A 25590-nucleotide genomic window follows, 5' to 3' on the forward strand; every position below is an offset into this window, starting at 1 on the left:
AGAAAAATTATCTGGTTTATTCAAGTTTCTTTGACCTCCCTGAGAAACAAATTGGAGTCAGTGTAGACCAGCAGTGCCCAGCAGAACTTTCTGCAGTGATAGAAATGTCTTCTAGTTGTGCTGTCCTCTTATGTGGTTATCTGAGTACTGAAATATGATTAGTGTGACTGAGAAACTGAGCTTTTAATCTTAATTCAAATTTATGTTTGACAGCCACATGTATTGTGTAGCATAAGTGTAGACCAGTTGATTCTCAACTGTGGATGCTTTTGCCCCCTTAGGGGACATTTACCAACATCTGGAGACATTTCTGTTTATCATAATTGGAGAGGGGTATGCTACTGGCACCTATTGGGCAGAAACCAGAGATGATGCTAAACATCCTACAATGCACAAGACAGCCCATCACAAACAATTATCTGGCCCAAAACATCAACAGTGCCAGGGCTGAAAAACCGTGGTCTAAAACATCTAGCACCTGCCTTTGAAAAAGACAGACCCTCAACTGCACAGCAGGAACTTGGATTGGCCAGAGGTCTTGGGTTGCTCCCAGGAGAACAGATGGCCCAGAGGCTTCAGGGAAGACCTAAAGCTGTTCCCTCGTCAGTCAAACAACAGACCTTTACCAAGCCAGTATGGGCTAAGCCTTGTGCCAGTCCTCATTGAGGGGCTGCCTCAGTGAGAGGCTCCTTCAAGGATCCTGGCAGAAGAGTGAGGTTGGTGCAGGGAGCACTAAAGGTCTTAAGTCCACCTGTGGCTCTGGTACCACATGTTATCAGCTGTGTCCCTCATCCTCATAGGCGATGGCAATTCCTCGTCTTCCGCTTACAGCTCCCGTCACTGGCGTCTGACCCAAGCAGGGCTGCAGTCCTTTCCAGCTCCGGGAACTAAGGAATGAGGCTGCAGAGGGAGGGGGTTGAGGCTGAATGACCTGAACAGGGGGGAAGGGTTCAGATGGGAGTGGAGATCTGCCACACTCACCTGCAGGGCTGCTCTCAGCCAGCTCCAGGGAGGGCTTCGGGGTCAGCGCTGAGCACCCAGGATCATCTGATGGCTTCCAGGCAGGTGGGGGTCGGAGATCCCCAGTAATGAGTGACACATCTGGGGTGTCCCACAGCTCTGAGTCAGGTGGAGGGAGGGGCACGTGGAAGGGAGAGCCTGGAAGGGAGGGGAAAAAAAGGATTCATATTGGCCCCCCAACTTCATGCCCCAAGTGTTTTTAGCTTAGGCAGTGCCCCCACGACTCACCAGGCAATAAGTCCGCATAATGTGTGAGGTGGGGAGCCAGGCCTGGAGGTGGCCATGCAGGGTTGCAGGCAGCCTCCAGCTCACATGGTGCTAATACAGGCCTGAAGAAGCTGCCAGAAGGCTGGGGGGCTAGAGTACCCAGAGGACAGGCCAACAGCACAAAGACGTCCACCTCGGGGAAGTTGGCAAGTTTGGCAGGCGTGGGCCGCCCAAGGGCCAACACATAGCTACGCTTGCCAGCAGCCTGTGTCAAGTTCCGCAAGTGTGCCAGGGCCTCCCGGTGTCGAGCCACACCCAGAGTGCCCGCCAGCAGCCCCACCACACGGGCATCTCTGGCCCTCTCTACCAGATAGCGTCTACGTGCTCTTAGCCGCCCAGCCCGGACACCTTCATCCTGAGTCCGGCCTGTGTCTGGGCAGCAGGAGGAGAAGGGCCGCCCTGGTGCCCAGCCCAAAAGCAGCCGGCTTAGGTCTGGGTCAATGTCAGGGTCAGAGATGGCCTCAGAGCCCCCCACATAGAAGGCACCATACTCTTCCAAACACCTCCCTGGAGCCAAAGGGAAGCGGCGCCCAAAACGCTCCAGGGGCTCAGGCTTTGGATTGAGGGAGCCTGCTGGCAGGGGAAGAGCCGGGCTGGAGACAAGCAGGTCCAGATACCGTGGGCGCAGAAGGGTGGCCAAGGCCTCTGGAAGAAGAAGGTGGTGTCAGGGTTGGGGCCTGGTAAAATGGGATGCCCCTCATCCCCAGGAGACTGAATGGGACCCAAAAGGAGAGGTTGGGGCCCAGCCCATGTGGAGAACTCCACAGAAGTGCACTGAAATGGGGAAATTAAGGCACAAACTGGTCAGCCCACCCTACCCGCATGCACAGGCAAAACCCTCACCCAGGGCGTGGGCACAGGCTGGCTCACTGAGCAGCACCACAGACGCTGTGGGGTCTGGGTTCTGGGCCTCAAAGGCCTTAGCGCAGAGCTCCAAGGCCACAGATCGCTGACCAAGGACGAAGGCCACGGGCAGTGGGCGGGCAGGAGGGCTTAAGCAGGCAGGGCCAAAATGTACAAGGGCCTGAGCTCCAGCTTGCTCAGCACCCAGTACATCCACACAGCAGCTGCAGGGGAGATACCATCAGGAGAGAGGTTCTCATTGAGAAAAGTATTGCTGTCATCAATGGAAAATGTGGTCAGTAAAGAAAACCATGTTATGAAAAGACAGCGTGGGAGCTGAGTGGGACGTTCAAGAGGAAGGGGACGTATGTTAAACTACAGCTGATACATGTTGATGTGTGGCAGAAACGAACACAATATTGTTCAGCAACTCAGTCAGTTCAGTTGCTCAGTCGTGTCCGACTCTTTGCGACCCCATGAACCGCAGCACACCAGGCCTCCCTGTCCATCACCAGCTCCCGGAGTTTACCCAAACCCATGTCCACTGAGTCGGCGATGGCATCTAACCATCTCATCCTCCAATTAAAAATAAAATGAAAAGACAGTGTCACTAAGAAGAGCTAGTATCAGGAAAGGAATCATCATCATGAAGGAGAAACAAAGCTACTGAGGCCAGACACTGTCATAAAGGAGAAATGCCATCAGTCCTGGATCCCTACCTCACCCTCAATACGCAAGCTCAAGTTCACACCTGCCATAGGCTGTGTCTCCTAGAATGAACATCTTCGACCCGGTAGCCTCCTCCAGTCTTGCTGCCACGGCCCCAGCATCTCCCAATAGCTGGTCAGGAAACTGCAAGGCCACCTGTAGGCATGTACCATGGAGTCAGGAACAGCCTCTCTGCACCGAGGGTGTCTTCAAGGGAAACCTTTCCGGGAGTCCCAACCTAACCTTCCAAGCCCCTCCACCCAGCGAAGCATCTCCCCCCATTCCCAGCCTGACAAAATTACCCCAAGATCCCAATCCTCTGGCAGACCCATCCGCTCCCCAACATGCCCTCACCCGCTGACACCCCAGGTCGCGGACAAATCCAACGACTCGCTCCAGCTCGTACACTCGGTCCAGGTCTCCAAGTGGAGTGCGCAGCCCGGCAGAGCCTGCCTCTCGCTGCAGCGCCGCCTCCGCAGGGCTGCTGAAGGTGGACTCCATGAGGCACAATCTGGGTGGCGGCAGGCAATGGGAACCTCCCTCAGTCAGTTTCAGGCCCCGCGGGCTCAAAAACAGCCCTCAAAGAGTCAGAATCGATTGGTGGGGACGGTGGGCGGGGAGGCGCTGGGAGTCAGTCCGCCCTGAGCCCTTTAGCCAGCCCCTCTCCCACGGCAACTCCTGTTTCTCTGCTTTACCACTACACATGGGCCTCCCGGAGACTACTTCCGGGTGTTTGAGGCTGGACTGACGGCAATCATACCCGTCTAAAACCTGCACCGCCAATCCCCGCCAAGCCATCCCGAGAACCAATGGTCGGCCTCCGAGCCTGAAGCCAATCGGAAGTGCCTCAGAAAAAGAGCGGAGCCTTGTGGGTGTTGTAGTTTTCCTGGCGCTCGTCTCCTGGCTCTGGTCTTCCGGTTCAGCCCCATGCCCCCTCAAACACACCGATTGCCTGAAAATTACTACTCCGATTTGAGCAGTTCCTATCCGCCTACACTGGTAAGGACTTCCCGTGCACTCTATCACCTTGGGAGGTGGCATTGCATAATTTTTAAGTTAAATACCAAACTGCCTGGGTTTGAATATTGGGCTATGCCACGTATCTACTTAAGTTATTCAACGTCTTTATGACTTGTTTCCTCGGAATGGGGTTGTAACAGTAGTACTTTTAATAGAATTGCGGGGGCAAATTAATTTAGATATAAAACTTCATAAAGCAGTCCTCTGCATAGCACATGTACTGAAATCATCCGCTATTATCCTCAGAGCAATCTGTCGATTAGGCAGACATTGAGCACTTTTTGTTCACCAGGGACTCACGTTCTGAGTTTAGTCTTTGGAGTAAGAGCTGGCCCATATTACAGATGATGAAACTGTGGTTCAAAGAGGCTAACGGCCTAATACGACACATCAAGTCAGTGACACAATCAGTATCAAACCCAGGTCTGATTTCGGAAACTGTTCTTTACACCCCTCATTCTTCCAGGTTTTATATATATATAATATTTGGTCATGACCGGGAGGAAGAAGACACCTGGGTGTCATGCTATAGAAAAAAAGGACAAAATGTGAAACATCTCCACATACCCCAGGAGAAATGAAAAAATCAAAAGGTGTGAATGGGGTGGAGGAGGGGTAAGGGAAAGAGAACAGAGTAACTTCAGGGAATGACATGAAAGACAGCCTGATGCTGGTTGGTGTGGGAAGAGACTGAATGAGGATGAAGAATGTAGGACACAGAACTTGCAGAGATTGGGAAAACAGGAGAAAGACTGAGACAAACATGGGAATAACCAGTTCTCCTATCACCTCCAAGGACACTCATGGCTCAAGCCGGGGAGTGAGGAAAACCCAGTCCTGCTCCAATCTTACTGAGAAGGCTGGGGTGCCTGAGAGGCAGCAGGCTGAGACAGAAAGGGAGAGAATATGGGACCAAAGCAACAGCAGGCCAGGAGCTGTCCTTGGTCCTGACCAAGCCCTGCCCATCATGTCAGGTACCACCGTGGTGGGGAGCTATGGTTTTGCAGACAACTCTAGGGCTTGCCTTCCTCTTCCTCTGGGGGCCACCATACCTCCTCTCCCACCTACTCAGCCCTGCTTTCTATACCTCTTCTGAACCAAGTGTAAGTTTTGGGTGCCTCCATAACCCCACACAAGAAACCCACCTTGGAATTTAAAGCCACTCTCCATTTCTTCCCTCCCAAATGAGCCCAGCCTCACCTCACTTCCAGTCCAAGGCCCCAAGTCCTCTACCTAGGAAACCTCCCACTGCCCTCAGAAATGAAACTTCCTCCACGGAGCCTTCCTCACTGGTTCCATTCTCCCAGTTTAGTGAGTAGTATGGTTGCTATGGACTAGATCAGCCTTTGTTCAGACAGAACAAGGCATGGCACAATTAGTGGTCTAGTATTCAGCACTGGTGGTTAAATAAGTGTATGCATGCATAAACACTGGGACTAATTTAATTTGGGGGGCAGGTTGCTGACACTACTGCAGTCCCCACCTACCCCAAGGGCAAGGGCAGTATGTGGATGGCTCCAGTCTAGGCAGCTTGGCTGTAGCCGTGCCCCCTGCACTCTAAAAGGTAAAGGTTGGCTCCATCATGCCCCACCAAGGCCTGGGCCCAGGCATCCTCCCCTCATTCCCCCAGGTCATCTGAGGTCATCCAGTTAGGTGGTGGTGGCAGTGGAAAGGAAGCAGAGACAGCCGTGCCGTGAGGGTTCAAGTTTACTCTTTGGGGACAAGGAGAGGTGAGGAGGAGGTGTGGGTGGGACGGGGGCGCCCCTCAGTAGTCAGCTGTGTAATCTGTGCCATGTAGCCCCCGGCACAGCAGTGTGAATTCTTTCACCATCTCCTTCACCCGCCTCTTGTTTACTCGCTCGCTGAAGGAGAGAAGGGAGGGCAAGTTAGCACCATCCACCACGGCCTCCGCCTCCCCGCGACCCAAGCCCAGGCCCTGCCAGCTCTGCTCACCGAAGGATCTGTTGGCTGAAGGTGTCCTTCTGTTCGGGGCTGAGGCGGGTGGAGGGAAAGCCAGGTGCCTGAAGCGCCTCCTTGATCCACACGCTCAGGAGGCTGAAGCAGTGTTTGTTCAGAGCAAATAGGATGTCGGCAAAGCAGTCCATGAGGCTGCGGGAGGCCTGGCCCCCAATGGCCTGAGGGAGATGGGTTCTCAGCACATCAGGGCCTTGCCCCATCTGCAGCAAGAGCCCAGCCACACCACCCACTCCCGGGCAGTTCCTCAGCCACAGTGCACAAGATGAGTGCTACTTGACACATGATAGCTGATCCTCACAGCAACCTAACGACTTCCAGCCATTTACTTGATGAAGAAACAGAGTTTAGGGAACCAAGGTGCAAGCTTCCCAGGAGGGCAGCTGCCTCAGCAGTGCGGGCCACCCCATCCCCAAACCCCCTCCCCGACCCGCTCCGTCTCACCTCCAGCACTGCTATGAGCAGCATACGGCCATCCTCCTGTACCACCTTTCCCACAGTTTCTACTTCCCCACACCGCGGCAGCAGCTCTGTCTACAGAGGGTAGAGAGGCCCGTCAGCCCCCACTCTCTCCCCGTCTCCCTGGAGACAAGGCCTGCACACCACATCCCTATCCCACAGAGTCCTGGGCAGGGTGGGCTGGGTATAAGGATGGCAGGGGGGCTTGGGGGTCAGCAAGGGACTCACAAAGAAGCCACAGGAGGCCTTGACAGTAGGTGCTTCAGGGAACTTGAGGGCCAGCACAGCTGTGAGAGAGGCAGAGGCAGATCAGATGGAGCTCAGGGATCCTCCCGAGGGGGCCCCAGGCCCACCTGTCCACCTGGCACCCCACTTACCACATTGGAACACAGCTTTGACATCCAGTCGTTCACATAGGAACAAATCTGGCTTCCGCTTCAGAGCCTGCAGGAGGTGGAGCTGGTAAGCCCAGCCCTAGTCGACTCTTAAGAATCATCCTCCCACTCACCTGCCACCCAGGCCCCAACCTCACACACCACAAGTGAAGGCTGCCAAAACCAGCCACCCAGCCATCTCTGGGGAACGAGACCACTCCAGAGTTCAGTATGTCAGGAGGGGAGCAGCCAAGGGATGCCTTGTACGTGTATGTGTACATGAACGCACATGTGCATGAGAGAGGTTGGGAGTCATAATGCCACAGCTTGGGCCCCAGTCACCCCCGAGCAAACACATCACCCCACCCCACCCCCCACCACCAGAGCCAGACCTCCTGCAGGCTCCAGGTTGCCAGCAGTGACTTCACTTTGATTCACAGAGGCAGTTGAGGCCCCCTTGATTTGTTAACAGGGCAGAGATGGCAGCTGGACAGGGAGCCCAGTTCACAGCCCCCCTCCTATGTCCTGCCTGCATTCCTCAGAAACTCTTCAGCTTAGGAAGAGGAGCCATGGCCCCATCTCTCACCCAGGACAGCCTGTGTCCAGGCCCTTCTCATCCATACCCAGCCCAGGAGCCAGGGCTGCCATGTTAGGGGAAGCAGATGGAGTCTAGGGGCTGAGAGCTCACCCCAAGTGGTACCAAGGCACGAATGGCACATCCTCAGGTCATAGGAGATGCTCTGCACAGCTCCCACAGTCATCAAGCACTGCTGTCCCCCAGCAGCCCCCCAGTGCATTCCACATCAACCCCCAACGCTCCAGCCTTCATATACCTTCCACTCCCTCATTTTCACTCAAGCGCAAACAGCCCCACATGCCCCCTCACTTAAAATGCCCCACTTACCCTCTATCACACCTCAATCACATCCCTTGTGTACACCACTCTCCCCATTTGCAACACACCCTTGCTACACATTCACATCCCACCCCCAACCCTGTATCCCCAAACCATGTCCACACACCCATGCCCTCATCCTACCCAGTTCTCCAACATGTGCACTCTCCCCATGCACACCCACACTCAAATGTCCTCGCCCCAAAGATACACCCTCACACACATGTCCACCCAGGCCCAGAGCACACTGTCCATTCCCCTCCTCCTACACCCCCTCTACTAGGCTGTAAGTTCCAAGAGGGTAAGAACCGTGTCTGCTTTTGCTCACCATTACACTCTCAGCACCTACCACATGACCAAGCACGTATAACACACTGAAAAAATACTTGTGGAGTGATTAAACAAAGAAACACATCATGGACCCCAACCCATAGGAGCCCCCAACTCACAGGAGCTCCCTGACACACATACTAACCCCACATCCCCACAGCCTGACACACGCATCTCCCCAAACGTACAACCCCTCATACAGACACACCACTACCACATATACTCCTACCCCCCATAACACGCACTCCCACAGCCCAACACACACACCTCCAACAAACATCGCCACTCAAACTCCGTCCATGTCTGACGCACGTCAGCACACCACACCCATCAGTGCACAGGCTCATGACAACTACACACTTATTCTGACACTCAGAACAACACACATACTACTTACAGCAGCCATGTGATTTCTGTTCCCTGCCCAAACTGGACTCAAAACACGCGAGTCAGTTCCGACACACTTGAACACACACCAAACACATCTCGCAATGGAGCCAGCACCCCACCTCCCAGCAGCAGCAGGACCTGTCCGGCAGCCCAGCGACAGCCCAGCTCTGGGCTCCACTGCAGCACATTCAGCTTGGCCCCTCCCTCGGAGCTCCTCCCAGCCTACCTCTCAAGAGCAGGCTGGGGGCACTGAGGCAGGCCGTTCCCCGCAGGAGCACAGGGACAGCGAACCCCAGGCCCTTCCACTCCGGTCCTGGCCCTGAGCCCTTTGGTCACTTCGGGCCCACAGGAGCTGCTGGGCACGGTTACCACCCCCTCCCATGCCCACCCCTCAGGCCAGCCCAGCTCCCTCCCTTCAGGATCAGCCTCTCCCTGGTCTCTGTGGAGGACTGAGCTAGTTGAGGCAAAGGGGCACTAAAGGAGGATGTTGGATTGTCAACTTCCACGGAAACAGATGAAGAAACTCTATTCAACTGAACAGAAAAAAAAAATTTGTCAACAGAAAGCTAAAAATAGGCTTAAATTGAATTTCAACATAAGAGAAAGAGAAAGAGAGAGAACAGAACGTGAATGAATAAAACTAAAACACACCTGTGCCAGGAGTTGCATAAATGAATCAACAATATCAGGATGATCCCTGGGCCCTAAAATATAATAAAGATGGAACTTAAGAAAAAATTATACAAACAGCAACTCAACCTCATATAGTTATGTGGGACTGAGAGCCTGCAGGGAGACAGCGTGGGGGCACATGAGCAGCAGGAAGCAAGATAAAGAAACAAAACATACAAAAACCATGAACTGGGAGAAGCCCAACAGAAAGAGACGGCAAAGTGAAGGACGGTCTGCCCCAGCTCCCTCCCAAGGGGCCTTCCACCTACTCCTCCTCAGGTCAGTCCCCAAGGGACCCTGCAGTGCTTGAGCAATGCTGGCCACCATGTAGCTGGACAAACAGCCCCCACACTCTTGTTGTGGCCTCTGGCATCCTGCAGTGGCCCTACACTGCTTCCGATCACATACCTCCCCATCACTCATCATCAAGAGGAGGGCAGGGCTGGCGGGAGATTGGTCCTTGGTACTGCCATAGGAGGCCTGGCTGAAAGCCCTTCCTGGGCATCATGGTCTGAGCAGGTGTCCGCTCCCTTTCTTGCCCTTAGGGCTCTTGGTCTACCCAAAGAAAGGAATCTACAGGGTTCTCTTAATCCAGAAGACTCCTTCTTGGGTTCGGCAGTGCCTGATATGCTGTGGGGCTGGCCAGTCAAGGCCCAGGGGAAGGAGCTGCATGATGAGGCAAAAATGAGAGCCCCGCCCACAATGCCCCTCCGCATGGACACAGACTCAGCAGAGAGCCAGGCCCAGGGCTGACGACCCCCTCCCACCATCTGGGCGCACGAAGAAAGGGAAACCAGTCAGAGTGCCACCCCACGGTGCAGCGGGAGGGCAGAGCCCGAGGAAGGTATGGCAAGACTGGGACAGCGAAGCAGGTGAGCGGGGGGCAGCCTGTCCTGTAAGACAACCAACAGGCCCAACAAGTAGGATGCTGGACACTGTCCTGCCTCCAGTTCTGATGACACCTTCAGCAAGGACGAGGCGTGGCCTGGAGCCCCTGCCTGGCCGCCCCACTCTCAGGGGGAGACGCTGTGGGAACCCCTGCCTGAGATACCACGAAGCAGCTGTGTGATCTTGTGCAAGCCATCCACGTTCAGTTTCCCCGACTCTCAAGTCGGTAATCATCTCTTCCCTAATTCCTTCAGGCTGTGAGAAACGCTTGATAAAGCCTGTCCCTTCCACATCTGCCCCCTAAGCTGAGGGGGCAAGTCCTGTAAAGTGAGGCCCAACGTACCCAAGCCTGGGGTCCCTGTAGATGGCAGGTTTGAGGTTCAGCAGCCACCCTGCTAGAGGTAGGCTGGACAGTGAGGAAGAAAGGCTCCAAGAGCCAGGAGACCTTGCCTCCTTTCTTCAACAATGTCTGGTGTCTGGTCTCTGCTGCCCTTGTTCTGAGGGATTCAGAAGAGACCCAAGCCTGCCCTTGAGGGGCTTAGTCCAGGGAGGGAGGCAGTCATGGAAGCTGCTTACTGAGTGTGATCAACGCTGTATCAGCGGTGCGTGCCCATGCAGTTCTGGCGCAAGGTCAGAAGCACCCAGCTCTGCCTTAGAGAAGCTTCCGAGGACTGATGCAGGGGTAAGGCATGGAGGAGAGAGAGCTCACCCAGTGAAGGGCACAGGGCAATCCAGGCAGAGGAGCAGGGTACAGAGATCAAAGGGGACATGATGGGGGAAATATCAGGGTGGCTGGACTGCTGAAGCCGTTCAGGAATGACCGATGAGAAGTATGCAGGTCTATGTCACGTGGTGGCGGGCAGTGGGGACCATAACCTGAGGGTGACGGGGAGCAACGGAAAGGCCTTAAGCCGGGTAGGGCAAAGTGCTCAGATTTGTGTCTTATAAAAAATATTACAGCTGCTGGGTGCAGAACGGGTTGGAGAAGGGCAGATGCCAGGGAAACCAGTCAGAAGATTGCTGAGGCGATCCAGATGAACAGTGGCCGTGGAGGGTGGGGGGAGGTGAGGCTGAGGAGGACCACATCCGGGTCTGGCTCAGATTTCTCCCCACTCTGGAAACAACCCATGGTCCACCAGAGCAGAGGTCAGCATCAGGGGACCAAATACTGAGGACAGAAGCAGAGAGCACTCTGACTCCAGCTAAGACTCCTGGTGAGCCTCAAGCCTGTGAGCGTGACTCTAGGCAAACTCAGGTGGCTGACGGAACAACGTTGTTTCTTCTCCAAGTGAGAAGCCTGGGTTAGGCAGCAGGGGAAGCCTGGAGCCCCCCACTCCCAACTTCTCTCAGGCAGAGGGCCGTAGTGACTGGGGGGCTGGGGTCACAGCCAAAGGCTTCTGGCCTAGAAAGGAATGAGTCTCAATGCAGGGAAAGGAACCAGCACTCTGTGAGTACATCATGTGCAAAATCCCCAAGCCAGGGGCCCGAAAGATGCTACTTTAATACCTATTAACAATCCTAGCAAGTATCTGACATCCCCATTTCACAGATATCGAAACAAAGGCTCTGAAAAGGTATGTGACTTGCCCAAGGTCACACAACTAGTTGGTGGTGATGAGCTTAGAATCTAGGTCTAGCTGACTTCGAAGCCCATGTTCTTGTCAGCTTTCATTCTATCCCAAAGGAAATGGAGCCAGCCACCCTTAGAGCTTCCAGCCCCACCTTCCCCCACATCCGGCCTGGCCCTGAGCCCAGGAGAAGACATCATTCACTCTCTTGTCCACTTCCACCTAAGGTGTCAACTATCTGTAAGGTGACAACTGTGCTGTGCTTGATCCCATTACTTTCCCATCAAAACCCATGTGCAACTCAGGGGAGAGAGGAGAACAGAGTGGGCAGCTGTGGCTCCCCGGTCAGGGAGGCAGAGGCGGTGGCAGTGGCGGCGGCAGCAGAGACCCTGGTCGGGACCTACCTTGCTGGAAGAGGGTGAGTGTGACGGAGGTGACGAGCAGGAAGAGGGCCTCAATGGGGGGAAAGTGGGCGGGCTCATGAGCAAAGATGTGGACCAGCTGCAAAAAGCAGGGAGTGCTGGTCAGCAGAGGCCCTGGCCCACCACGACAGGCCAGCGTCCCTGGAATGCAGGCGAGGACTCCTGCCAGAGCAACCATCCACCCTACTCAACCCACCCGCCCAATCCCTGGGTCAGATCTCTGCCTGGGATGAAGGCCCACCTGTCGAGTGAGGTCAAGAGCGGAGGCCTGGGGGATGGTGCTGTACATCCGCCCCAGCATCTCACACAGCTGTGGCACCATGGGGGCAAAGTCATCCAGCAGCGTCTTAACGGACTTCTCAAAGATAGCGCACACCGCCTGGGAAGAAAGAAGAGGGGGCCTGGTCAGCAGGTCACCACTGGCTGCAACAGAACGGAGGCCCAAAAAAGGGCCCTTACCCACCACCCCTGCCTGGCTGCGTGAACCCTGGAAGATAGGCTAGTCTGACCCTCACCCTGGAAGGCAAGAGGCTGAAAGGCCCTTCTCAGAGGGGCTGAGGATGGAACTCTGTAACGTAACTCCAGCTCCTCACATCTCCACCACAGCCTCTCAGGGAGCAACAATAGCGAGAAACTCCTGAACTGGATGGAACCAAGACAGGTGCTGGATGCTAAAATGGATCCCTGACTGTCACTCAGCCCCAGCATCACAGCCTTGGGTGCAGCATTTCTTGTGACACCAGGAAGTTTCTTCCCCAGAGATTCTGAGCATCTATGAGGTAGGATTCGTCTCCTTCACTTCCTCCAGATCATAGCAAGCTGAGGTGGTGGAAGCTCCATTTCTGAGCAGAGTCACCATGGGGGCTGATGGCAAGGGTCAGCACTCACCTCTACCACCTGGGCATCATTCAGCCATTTGCTCAGCACCTTCTGAATAAGCTGGAAGACCTGCTGCAGTACCACCACCACCTGAAGACACAGGAAGAAGTGAGGTGCCCCCATACCACTCTCACCCACCCGAGAAGGACTACTTGGTAGTTGGAGGTAGGCCAGGAGTTTCAAACCTATTACCCCAGACTGCACGCTGAAGACTTGGTACACAGGACCCTGGGGAAGGAGTGCTTTGCTGAACCCCCATGAATCAAAGATACCCTGAATTCTAGGGATCATCTTAGAGGAAGCCTCAAACTGCAACCTTCAGAAGACTATTAAAACTTTGTAATCTTTTTAAAAAGTCACTCCCTATCTACTTCGGCTCAGTAAAAGCATTTTAGTGCCAAAGACCTATGGACCAGCCCCTGAAGAAGCAGAGATGCTGTCTCACCCAGATAGGCTTAGGGTAGAGAGCCCCAAGGGATGCGTAGATACGGGCAGCTTATGGTGGAGCAGGGCAGCCTGAGGTCCTGGGAGGTGAGGGAAGGAGGGATGATGACTACCACAGAAGAAGGAGGGGTTCTTTGGGAGGACAGTGGCTTTGGTTTGGTCTGGAGCCAAAAGGGTGACCGACACTGGGGTGGGGAGTTGAGCAGAGGGACCAGGATACTGTGGCTACCTTTTCTCCAGGAGAAAACACTGGAGGGGTACTTGGAACAATGACTAAAGCGGTGCCTCGCATCTGTACAGAGTTCTACAGTATGCAAAGTACTTTTAATCAAGACTATACCTGCTGTTCAGCACAGTTCTATAAGATGAGCATCAGATATCCCGATGTTCGTAGTTTTGAATGGGCAGCTGAGGCTTGTCCCAGACTAAACAGCTCATAAGTAGTCACCCCAATGTCCTGTGCCCAAGTTACCACAGCACTTATCACAGTGCTTTGTGACAATCTGTTTACATGTATTTCCTCTAGACCAAGAGCCACTCAAAGGCAAGAACTATTATATGTGGAGTAGGTAGCATCCTGAGTGCCTGTAGAGGACGGTGAAGGCTGAAGTAGAAGGCCCCATAGAGTTGGGGGTTAAACAGGGTACCATAATTACATCACTTAGGATGTATAATGTCAGTGTCCCCCATGGGGAGAAGGAAACACTATACTACCACCCCAGTTAGGCTAGGAACAAAGACAACATCATCACAGGACTGAGTGAGACAATGACATCACTCCCTACAGAGCAGGGGGGCAGTGGGAGGGTCATTCACAGGGTCAAAGGACCAAATGCATCATGCCCCATGAGGCCAGGGAAACAATGACAACATTACCCATAGAGTTCAGGGGTGACTATGACATTCCCACAGGGTAGGGGGGGTGGTGGCAATGACAACATCACCCACGGGGTTAGGTCCCTGTGGCACTGGCAGCTTCCGGAGCTCAGGGCCTTCATGATCATCCTCATGGTGACTGACGTCCAGTGTGGTGAAGAGGTTGGAGAGAAGCCCCAAGATGTGGACAATGGCCAGCTTGTTGGAAGGATTAGGCTATGGGGAGAAGGGAACCAAGCTCTGGATCTCCCAGCCCTGACTGCCAGCTCCAGCCCACCCCTCAGCAGCTAAGCCACAGCCCACACAAAGGGCAGCCCCAGAGACCCACTGCTGCTTGCGGCCACATACAACACATACACACACGCACATGCAACAGTTCACTCACTATCTCTTCTGCCAGCTTCTCCAGCTGCTGGATATATGGTGAGATGAGCGAGTGCAGGTTTTTAAGGATCTCCTCCACTTGCAAGGCTGATAGCAGGAAGCCCAGCGCCTGCATGAGCCACATGCACTGGCTCGTCTGTGGGGCAGAACATGGAGGGTCAGTCCCAGACACACCTGGTTGTGGGTGGGAAGAATGAACCTCTTGGGGAAGGTTCCAAGAACAGAGAATAAGGCACAAAGGCAGAAGACAGGATTTCTTCAGATCCCCCCAATACCTCAAACAGGCGAGCCCCCTAGAAACTTATGAACTCACCTTATGGATCTGTTTCATCAGCACATCCTAGGGATAAAGAGAAGGAACATGGTATCAGTGCGGGGCAGACTGTGCCCTGAGGCCCAGCTGCACCCAGGGCCCTGGGATACCTGGGAGACAGCCACGATGTTGGCAGCGTAGGGCGGCAGGTCATACTTGCACTCTCGGCAGATCTTCTTGAGGGTGGACACAGAAGAGATAGAGAGCTCGGGATTGCCTAAAGCATGCAGCACAAGGGGTAGAACGCTGTTGATCATGACGGGGTGGTCAGCCAGCCACTCAGATAGAGCTCCTAGGGGAAGAAGGGAAGACATCTGAGGCAGGCCAGGCTGGCTGTGTGCCAGGTCCCTGCAAGGCAGGCACATCTCCTGGCAGGGTAGAGCTGGAGCTGCTGAACAGAGAGAGTGCTGTGTGTTCAGAATATGGGATGAGCAAATACACACATACGGGATCAAACACGACCTTACTGATGATAAGCGGGAAGGAGTTACTCGGAAGAGGCCCCGAGCCATGTTGCAGTGGCAACGAACTAGCCTCACTGAACTGCAGCTCAGCGCACTGTATCAAGGACCCCTACACATGCCAGAACAGTCAACTGGTTGCAGTTTCTGATTGTGTGTGTGTGCACTTATGTCTCCCACTTTGGACAGGACCCAGCAAGTGGGCTGGGTATGTGTGCTGTGGCTCTGGGGATGTGCTCAAGGGTGTGGGGCAAGTCTCACCAATGGTGAACATGACGGTGTCTGCCAGCTGCACGTTGCTGATGCTGATCCGTGGGATGAGGCCAATGAGCCCAGGCACCACATCAGAGTAGTTGACATCGATGGTCTCTGCGATGGACTGGAAGCCATAGAGCAGGGCCTCTGTGTGCTGGGGAAAGAGGATGCCACTGGCTTGGCTGAGGAGGAGGATGTGACAGATCTGGGAGGGCTGAGGGAATCAGGCTGGGGAGGTACCTGCCAGGAGTAGGGCTCCTCTGAGCTGGTGAGCAAACGGCCCAGCTTGTCATAGAGGTTGCTGAGGAGCTCGGCCCCCAGCATCTCATAGACATACATGAGCGTGTCTGAGATGTCCACCCTAAGAAGCAGATGAAGGCCTTATACACTGCCTGGATGCCTCTCCCAAGCACGGGAGCCCACCCCAATTCCCTCATAGCCCCGCCAAAGTGCCTAGAGAACAGAGGAGCGAGGCCCAGGATTCATGGAACCTGGCCTTGGGCCCCTCCCCTCACTGCCTTCATTATCTCAGGACTCCCTTTAGAGCTAGGATTGGCCTGCTAGCGTCACCTGTAAATTCGGAACTGCTCCTTCTCATCTGAGGACCAGAATCCATATTCTTCATCAGAAGGGAACTGGGCCTTGTGCAGAAGCACATCCACCAGCTGGAAGTAGACTGGCCGGTACACCTGCTGGTACACAGCCTGTTTCTCTGCCTCAAAGGACAGAATGTCATCCTGAGAGAAGCAGGGAGGAGACTTAGCCACAGATGCCATGACCCCCTTCTTCCATCACAGTCCAGGTCCCCTGAGGGTCTCGTGACACACCTGCAGTGTGTACCAGAAGGTGAGGGTCAAGGAGCTGGTGGTCTCGTTGACAGGGAAGTGGCCAGGGATGCCCGTACAGAACATGATCATGTTGACAAGGGCCAGGAAGCTCTGCCAGTGCTCCACCTGGTCCAGCAAGGCCCTGGGAGGGAGAAGACATGGGGAGGTCCTTCTACCTCCCTTACTTCTTTGAGGGTCCTGCTATCCCACCTGCAGTTGCCCCTCTCCTCACCGGGAGTGGTTCTCGCCCAGAGCCACAGCAATGCGACAGATGCCGTGGGAGGTCTCCATGTCCCCATTCTGTACTGCCTGTCGCAGTTGATCCTGCAGTCCCAGCACCAGTGGGATGAGTTTTAGGAGTGTGTTCACGTACCTGGAGGCAGAGGGTGAGGAGATGCATCAGAACTGTCTGCCCATCCCCCACCAGCTTTGGGAGAAAGGCACAATCTCTCTGTTGTCCATCAAAGACCCACTTTCCACATCAAAGCCAAAGCAAGAAAGAGGTCAGGGGCGAGGCCTATGTGGCAGGTTTGACATTGCCCAATTTGGGAATACCTTTAGGTCAGAGACCTCCAGGAGAACTCTGGAAAGGACATACAAAAAGAAAGTGTGGCTGGACCTGTGTCCTCCAGTTGGACTTAGAGCTGATGCTTGAATGGCTTAAGACTTTTAGGGAGGTTAGGATGAGGTGAATGTGTTTTGCATGTGGGGAGGACAAATAAATTTTGGGGGGCCAGAGAATAAGACAGCTATGGATTGAACTGTTTCCCCAAAAAAAGATGTGTTGAAGCCCTAACCTTAGTAGCTCAGAATGTGACCTGATTTGGAAACAGGGTCACTGCAGATTAGATCAGAGAGTAGGGGGGTGGCCCTAATACAATATGACTGATGTTCTTGAAAGAAGACATTCATGTGAAGACAGAGACCTCCAGGAAGGATGACATGTGACAAAAAAGGAAGAGGCTGGAATCATGCAGCAAGCCAAGAGAACACCAAAGATTGCCAGCAAAGCACCAGAAGCTGGGAGGCGGCAAGGAAGGGTGCTCCTACAGGTTTCAGAGGGAGCTGAGACCTTGATTTCAGACCTCCAAGCTCCATAGCTGTGAGACAATAGTTCTTTGTCGCATATGCCAGGGTGTGGTACCTTATTATGGCAGCTGTAGGAAACTAATACCATCAGTATCAGGGGAGATTGAACGAGGATAGGAGACAGAAGAGGTAAGACAGAAGAGTCTTGTTAAAAACTTCAGGAGACAGCAACAGCTCCCGAGAGCATCAACCCCCACCCTCCACTCCTAACTCCAAATCCTAACTCCTAAGGAGTCTGGTGGCAGTAAGGGAGGGAATGAACTCAGAGGGAACTCAGAAATAAAACAGGGATAGGAGGATAGCTAAGAGTCAAGAACAACTCTCCCTGGTGGAAATATTACTGAGACCTGGAGGAGAGGATGAATGGGGACAGTAATAAATTTAACGGGAGGCCAGAATGTGTTAAGTTCAGTGTTAGGCATACTGAATCAGAGGTACCCAGGGAAATAGGCAGGCAGAAGTGTTCAGAGAGAACTGGATATAAAAACCTAAAGCCCAATGGAGAGGTTAGAGCAAGAGACATAGATTTTGGAATCATCAGCAAACAGCTATGGGAATAGATGGAAAGTGACCAAGAATTAAGTGTCGAATGAGAGGAGTGCATGGCAACCCACTCCAGTATTCTTGCCTGGAGAATCCCATGGACAGAGGGGCCTGGTGGGCTATGGTCCGTAGGGTCGCAAAGAGTCAGACACGACTGAAGCGACTTAGCATGCGTGCATGCATAAGTGCTGAATGAGAAAAGGGTCTGAGCCAGAGCACTGAAGCACAGTGATCCCTAAGGAAGGAGCAGAGGAAGCAGAATATACAAAGGAGACTGAGAGAAGGCTAGCTCCATCCCCAGCTGCCTGCTCTGTGGAGATGAGACTAAGCAGAGGGATACTCTCGGCGGGGGGCGGGGGGGGGGGGATCCCTCTACTGCCAATCATAGTGTCACCATAGCAATCTATGGAGGGGAGGCGGTACCGAAAATCCAGAAGGAGTTCTATCTGGACTTGCCCCAAGCAGCTTGCTAGGAGGTAGCCCCAGCAAGGTAACCTTAGGCAAAGGATGAGAAGGACAAGAGGCAACCAGTCCAGGATGCTGGCCTCCACATCCCGGTTCTGGTGGGACAAGACGTTCATACCAGATTACCCGCAGCCCAGAGACAGCTCCAGAGGGTGTGGCCTGGAGACCGCGGGGATGGCTTGTCTCATGGCCCTGACACGGGCTGCACCACAAGACAATGGGCACCTTCAGGCCAGACTCCGGCACAATGAGTAGGGGCAGGGCCAAGGCCATGGCCCATGAGCTGCCCAGTAGCTGAGATGGCAGCAGGAGGTAGTGCCCTACCCCCACAGCATCCTCACTGAATTCCAAGGCTCCCTCACATCTTCAAAATTCATGTACACAGTAGGTAATCAAAGTTCTTAATTTGTCTCATCTCTGCCTCATAACGGGATAAATCAAGGACAATATAGCCCAGTAGAGGTCAGAGCATTACTCAAGGTCACAGAGCAAATAGTGACAGATTCCAAGTTAAGACAGCCCCGTGCACTGCTATAGGTCTGCTTCTGTTTCAGGGCCCAACCTGAATTTCCTCAAAGGATCTATGCAGCTCTCAGCACATATCTCAAATTCTAACTGATGGAAGCTCCCATGAGCCTGTCTAATTCATCTTTTTTCCCTTCTCCAGCCCCCCAGCAACAAGCTTTCCCAGGATGAAAAACAAATCTCAGGAAAAAAGTTTTTTCAAAGGAGAGAGAGCCAGGCAATCAGCAGCAGCTGTGGGTGGGGTGGGAAAATGGTGACTTGAGTGCAAGCTCAGCCAAGGAGAGAGCCAACGTCAGGACACCTGGGGAGTGGCTGGATGACCCAAAATTCAAAGCCACTGAAGATGACTTTCTCAAGCCAAAGTTAGGAAATGGACTAGACAGAGCAAGGCCCAAACACTGACTCCAGGCTGGATGCAGTCCACCCATAGAGGAAACTCTTCCATTGATTTCCTACCACCCGGACACCTGTGCCTGAGACCTGTGAACAAACAGAATGCACCTGAGGCCTCGAGGCTTCTAGGTTTGGGGGAGGGAGATAAGAGAGGATGTCTTTAAAACACTACAGCTGAGCCTGGGTTCAAAAGGCCTGGCTCCTGTTGGTCAGCTTGAGCTGCCGGGGCAGAGCTGCTGGGACTCCTTGGCTGCCACTCACACTGAGCTCAGCCCAGACCTGCAATTAGAGCTCTGGGAGCAGAGCTGAGAAAATGGGGAGAGTTGCTAAGCAACCAAGGGGGCTGCAGCCAATGGGCGCTCAGGAGGCTATAGGTTCCCTCACTGGCTCCTTGCTTGCTCATTCGTTCAGAGAAGCAGAGGCATCAATTACCTGCCAAAGCCCTCGAGACTGGCTAGGCGGGTAAACCTGGGTGTATCCAAGGACACCTCACATCACCCACGCACTGGCCCTGCCAATTCCCCTTAGCCACCAATTGTCTGAGCCTAGCCAGCCAAGAAAGGCTTTGACCTAGGACTTGGTACCCACCCTAAGGTGGAAAAGCTGAGAAGCCATGGGAAAGGGCTCACACTAACTGCCAAAGCAATCATGATACCAAATACTAGTAACCGCCATTAATGCGATGTCAAGCTCTCACAAACATTCTCTTATTGAATCTTCATACCAAAATATTCCCAGAATACCAGGGTCAGGCCCTGGGCACATTCTTCTATTTAAACTCTGTATAATGATCCATTTTACTGATAACAGAAACTGAGGCTTAAAAGTGGTTTATCTAAGGTCTCAGATCTAGGAAGTGAATCATATGGGATTCAAACACAAACATGACTAATGCCAAGGCTAGAGCCACCAGCCACTTCCCCAGGCCATCCCTTTCAATGGTATTTCCCCCTCTGGCTCTGCTGAGCATTCTCAAAGTCTTTTCTCTGAAATGTGAAGTATCAGGCTTCCAGGCTTGCCCCAGCCAATCCAACTTATACCAAAAATCTCATCACGCCATTTTCTCTTATTACATCCTCTTCAGCACAAAGACCAAAATCTTAAGCCTGGTCAACAAGGCCTTGATGATGCGGGTCTCCTACCACTGGCCCTTACACTTTGCTGTTTAATCACACCCACTCGCCAGGCTCTCTCACACCCTTTCTTGCTTGGGCTCTTCCATCGGTCTGAAACGTCCTCTCCATGTCCATCACCTCCATCTGGCTAACTCTTACACAGCCTTCAAAGCACAGCTCAGTTGGCACCTCCTCTGGGAAGCCCTTCATACCCTCACACTGGGTTAAATGCTTCCTCTCAGTTCTGACGGCAACCTGCTCCCTCCATTAGAGCACCCATCACGTAGGCTGCACTTGCCCATCCATGTGTCTCCTGGATTCTGAGCTCTTGACTTGCAGAAATCAACCTATCCATCTTTAGGCTCCCTGTGGTCAGCCTAGACCCCACACATAAACAGATGCTCAAGCAACATTTCCTGAGGAAACATCTCATTACACTCACCTTGTTTTGGATCCTTGAGTCTATGGTGGTGCTGCCCACTACATGCCTTTGCCCCTGCTCTATCTCCCGAAGCCTGGAACACTCGCTCCCCTTCCACCCTCTCCCACCCCTGACCCTCACCAAGTAGGCAACTCCTACTTTTCCTCTGTTTAAAAAATAATGATTGCTACCAAGTGCTGCCAGGCACAATGTGACAAAATAAAATGACAGAGAGCCTGTCCTCACATTGCTGAGAGACTAATGGGGAGACATACATTAATTTATAATGAAATTGCGTTACAGGCTAAGAAGGAAAAACACTGGGAGTACTGAGATAAAATAATAGAGAAGACCAAACTGAGTCTTAAAAATCATGAGGACTTTCCCAAGTAAAGTTTCGGATCAGGCAACGATGATATGACAAGTCCATGTGATGGTCTGGAGGCTGGAAGGAGCCTGGGACACAAGAAACTGAGAAGTTTGTGTGAGAGTGAAGAAAGGAAGTAGCATGGCTCGAGACGAGGTTGGGGTGCCATGCTCTGCTTCGCCCTCGTGAATCACATTGAGAATTCTGAACTTTATCCTAAGAGCAGTGTGGGGCCACTGGGAATTTCTGAGCAGAAAGGAAAGATTAGACCCTCATTGTTAAAAAGATTTCTCTGGGTGCTGGGTGGGCAATGAAAGGTACAAGTGTGAAAACCAGCGGACTGGTGAGGAAGCCCCTCGGTAATATGGGGAGAGAGATGAGGACACCTTACACTAGGGTGGGGGCAGTGGGAATGGAAAAGATATGCAGCATAGTCAGGAGCAGAGCAGCCAGGACTGGGCGACTGACTAAGAGAACGAGAAGGGAGAATCAAATATTTTCACTGAATAATTCGTTGGATGGTTTGTTGTCTAACGTCTGTCTCCCTCTCTGAACCACAAGGACAAGGACCATGTCTTGTTTGGTTCCTTGCTGTATATTCAGCATAGGGCCAGGCATGTAGTAGATACTCAATTAGTGTTTACTGAACAGATGGATGGATGGGTGTGTGGCTGGCCAAGCAGGCTGTCCATCTCCGGGAAGGTTGGGACCGGCTCACCTCTGGGCATCAGGCTGTGAGATGGCATTGACAATGGCCTCCACACTGCTGTCAAAGAGCTCTGAGTCCTGCAGAGCAGCGAAGGCAGCCTGAATGAGCGCCTCGCAGTCTTGCAGCGGTACCTCCAGCTGCACCCAGCTGGAAAAGCACTTGAGCACCTTCTGACGCACACAGCTGGGTGAGCTGGGCTGCTGCAGCAGCTGCTCCAGCAGTGGGAAGACAGCCCCACACTCCACTGCCAGGCTGGTCCGCACCAGGCTTTTGCGATACTGGGGCAGGCGGCTGGTCTGGAACTCCTCGGGCAGCACTGTCAGCAGCTCCAGCAGGGCCAGGCAGCGGCCCTGGCTATCCACCGGTGAGTCCTCAGCCTGGAACAGCCGTACCATATCTGCCACAGCACATGGCCAAGCGTCGGGCATCATGCTGAGAGCCAGTGAGGCCAGTGCCACGCACAGCCGAGTCAGCACAATCTTGGAGCCACTGGCAAAGCGGGTGATCTGGGTGAAGAGCTGTGCCTTTAGGCTCTCATACTGGTCAGTAGGGATGTCACTCCAGTAGCGAGAGATCTTGATGTGTAGGGCGCTGGCCCCAAAGTACTGGATCTCAGGCACCTTGTCCGGCTGCAGGAGCTGCCAGCTGAAGTGCCAGGCCTGTGGGGACACCTGGGCCTGCATCAGCCACTTTTGAGCCAGGTTCTTGTTCTCAATGTTGGGGTCATAGTAGAGCTGGTGCAGCGCCTGCAGGACAGCACAAGACTGAGCAGGTGCTGGCCACTCTGGATCCTGCCAGAGCCCAGAACATAGGCCATGACTTGGTCCTGCAAAACTGTCCTCTCTTTCTGACCAGGGGGCTGAGCGGGAAGGGAGAGCTCAGGCTCAGCAGTGCTTCATGGACCTGGGGTCCGGCTGGTATCTTGAGAGCCTGAACTTGCCCACACTCCACCATAGCCTCTTCTCTTTATAGCAAAACCTTAGGGGTTGGGAACGTGACCTTCTGCAGGAAAGCAGCAAAAGAGGAGGCCAAGTTCCCCAAAGGAAAAGCACCTGAGGTAAAGGGCAAGGCCTGGGTGGGAGGAGTGGCTCCATAAGGAAGAAGCTAAGCCTGAGAACAGCATGGAACACCCCCCGCCTCCAACCCTCCCAGGCACAGCTGCTCTCATCTACCCCAAAAGCTCCATTTAGCTCCCCCAGGATCATCCCTAGGTCACTCCAGATGCTGGCACCACAGCCATTGTGAAATCTGAGCAGGACTAAGACTTTGCCAGGCAGCCCTAGGGCAGAGACAAACTGGAAGGGAGGGTGAGAACACTCCTCTGAGAGCACACAAGAGGGTCCAAAAAAGCTGGTCCAGAGAAGTCTTGGCCTGCAGCCCTGGCATATGCCTAGCCTGGAGCTCTCAACTAGCTAAATCCCCAGGGTCCCAATTCCATTAGGACTTCACACAGTAGGAAAACAGTGGTTTATTTCCCTGGAGGCACATGGAACAGTGCGCCACCATGCCAACACTACCCAGCCCAAAGGGGTGGACGAGTGAGGACAGGACTCTCACCCCAAGCAGGCTCCATCCAAGTAGATTGAGCCCTATCTGTACCCCCTGACAGTCAGTTATAGCCACTGTTCCTTGTCTGGACTCTTGGGATGCTGAGGCAGGCAGAGAACAGAAGCAGAAAGATGCATCCTTACCACTGGGTATGGTAAACGGGGCTCAAGAATAACAAATGAGTATCTGCAATCATTCTGTTTTCCACCACGGTAGCCCTGTCTCCCCCATCCATCCCAGGGTGGAAAGCATTTCTACATTCCCAGCCTCTGGGGGCAGAACCCAGCAAAGAAATAGAGAAGCAGTTTGAAAAAGACAGACTGAGCAGTGGGGGAGCCTGAAAGTGCCATGGCAGGAAGCCATGTGGGCAGGTGAGTAGGGAAGGACCCTGAAGCTGCCAGCAGGACCAGGCCCCTTGGATCCAGCACAAAACCAAGGGGTCAGCCCTACTTCCGCCTGCCCGGGAGTGGTCTGGCCTCCATCCAATAACCGAAGGACCCTTCTCCAAGGAAGAGAGAAAACACGACCCAGATTGTTTTAGTTTCAGATTATTTTCTGAGCCCCTGCTCAATAAAACAGGGCCAGGATGGCTCAGCATCACTCTGGTTTCTGGGGACTGAGCTGCAAGTCTCCCTCATTCCTGGTTTCTTACTGCACTGCTCATGCATTTCCCATGGAGCTGGAGAGTAGCCAGTCTGGCTGGAGGGTCTAAACCATCAGCACCCTGGAGGGACCATCCCAAGACCCTAGAGTATCCACAGAGGACCGGTGTCTATGGAAGGCCAAAAATAGCCTAAGACACCATCGCATTGCTGTGGGCTGGCCCAGAGAGACAGCAAATGCCAGGTGCTCTGGAGGCACCATCCCAACGGGCACCCAGCCCAGGCCTGGGCCCTGGCATTAGTGTCAGTCCCCAGAACTTCTGCTCTGTCACTGGAGTGCCCCTCCCCAGGGCCCTCATACCTTCTCCACGTTCTCCACCGTGAAGTCCAAGGCTGGTGCTGCTCCAGCCCCTGCAGCCCCCGGCTGCTCCTCCCGCCGCTCCATCTTTGCTCCCTCCCCAGCAGGGAGGTGGACCGTGACCTGTCTCCTGCCCCAGCCTCTTGGCTGCTGGCCCCCTGCTAGACTCCGGCTTGGGTGCCCAGGAAGTGGTGGGGTGACAGGGGTCCCAGGGCAAGCATGGCTGCCGAGGCCGCCCCACCTCGGTTGAGGGTGGGGGGCTAGCCAGAGGCCAAAAGGGGTGCTCTTTGGAGGAGACCCACTGAGGGGAACTCCTAGGAGAAAGCCGTCAGTGAGGAGTTTGCCGGCGGGGGTCCTGATGGTAGATCAGGGTTCCGTCCCCAGAATCTATGAGGAGGGAGTCATAGGGAAGCGAGGCCTGGGGAAAACCAAGGGGTCACAGGGTCGATGGCCTGTACCACAACACCCTAGTGAGATCTCGGGTTCTAGGAAGAGGTCACGGGGGTGGGAGGTTACGGGGGAGAGAGCCCTTCGCGGGTTACGGAGGCGTCCAACGAAGCGCAGGGGTACAGCTTCGCAAGTCTCGGGCGAAGAGTCCGTGGAGTTAAGGGGCTGTGGCAGGTCCCCTCGGCTCGGCCAGGCCCGCTCTCTTCTCACCCTCAGTCTCCGGCCCTGCCACTGCCGCTGCCTCCGCCCCAGTGACTGACAGGCGAGCCGGCCCGGCCGGGACGGGGCGGGGACCTCAGCGAGGCACGGGCTGCCCCGAGCGCCTGTTCGCGGCACCGCCAACTCAGAAGCCGTCCCCCCCGGACCCACGCCTGCCCTGGTCCGACCCGGCCGGCACAGCCCGACACGGCCCGGCGGAACTGCGCGGAAACTCATTCCGGGTCCCCTCTCTTATCCTCGCGCCTGCCCGCGCGCCCCTGAGCAGGCCGCGGAGCGGAGCGCCGCTTGAGCGCCCCCCCCGCCCCCCGGAGCCAAGGCCCCGCCGCTGTGCACTCTGGGAAATGTAGTCCGCATGGCGCCCAGCGGGAAGGCGGTGTCTTGCGGCGGAGGCCGGGAGCACGTGGGCTGGGGATCGGCCGAGCCCAGGCAGCCTCAGGCCTATTGCGGCCAAGTTCGACCGGCGAGAGGCCCTTCGGGGCAGGTCCCTAAGAGGACGTGAGTCTAGGGGCAGGTGGGATAG

General features: G+C 54.3%; 2 protein-coding genes across 4 annotated transcripts; both read right to left on the minus strand.

Moving 5' to 3' along the window:
• Window positions 1-2: 2 nt before the first annotated feature.
• DPH2 (diphthamide biosynthesis 2) lies at window positions 3-3561 on the minus strand. The gene is made up of 6 exons (XM_061122145.1): window positions 3193-3561; window positions 2882-2994; window positions 2131-2354; window positions 1249-1932; window positions 982-1158; window positions 3-900 (listed from the first exon to the last, which is right to left on the minus strand). The coding sequence occupies exons 1-6, from the start codon at window positions 3337-3339 to the stop codon at window positions 776-778; spliced, it is 1470 nt and encodes a 489-aa protein (XP_060978128.1). The 5' UTR covers window positions 3340-3561; the 3' UTR covers window positions 3-775.
• Window positions 3562-5547: 1986 nt separating this feature from the next.
• On the minus strand, window positions 5548-25142 carry IPO13 (importin 13). 3 transcript variants are annotated; one of them, XM_061122147.1, is made up of 20 exons: window positions 24408-25137; window positions 21906-22642; window positions 16502-16642; window positions 16270-16411; window positions 16013-16179; window positions 15683-15803; window positions 15449-15596; window positions 14837-14943; window positions 14727-14753; window positions 14415-14549; window positions 14102-14245; window positions 12719-12799; window positions 12072-12209; window positions 11813-11909; window positions 8932-8984; window positions 6669-6735; window positions 6520-6578; window positions 6277-6366; window positions 5812-5993; window positions 5548-5720 (listed from the first exon to the last, which is right to left on the minus strand). In XM_061122147.1, the coding sequence occupies exons 1-20, from the start codon at window positions 24489-24491 to the stop codon at window positions 5624-5626; spliced, it is 2817 nt and encodes a 938-aa protein (XP_060978130.1). In that variant the 5' UTR covers window positions 24492-25137; the 3' UTR covers window positions 5548-5623. The 3 variants fall into 3 exon arrangements, with proteins under 3 accessions (XP_060978130.1, XP_060978129.1, XP_060978131.1); XM_061122146.1 differs by having other exon boundaries at window positions 14837-15018; window positions 24408-25134; XM_061122148.1 differs by lacking the exons at window positions 5548-5720; window positions 5812-5993; window positions 6277-6366; ... (1 more) ...; window positions 6669-6735; window positions 8932-8984 and adding an exon at window positions 8991-11242 and having other exon boundaries at window positions 14837-15018; window positions 24408-25142.
• Window positions 25143-25590: the final 448 nt, after the last annotated feature.

The sequence above is a fragment of the Dama dama genome, chromosome 20 (assembly GCF_033118175.1).
Source record: "Dama dama isolate Ldn47 chromosome 20, ASM3311817v1, whole genome shotgun sequence".
NCBI classification, from domain to species: domain Eukaryota; kingdom Metazoa; phylum Chordata; class Mammalia; order Artiodactyla; family Cervidae; genus Dama; species Dama dama.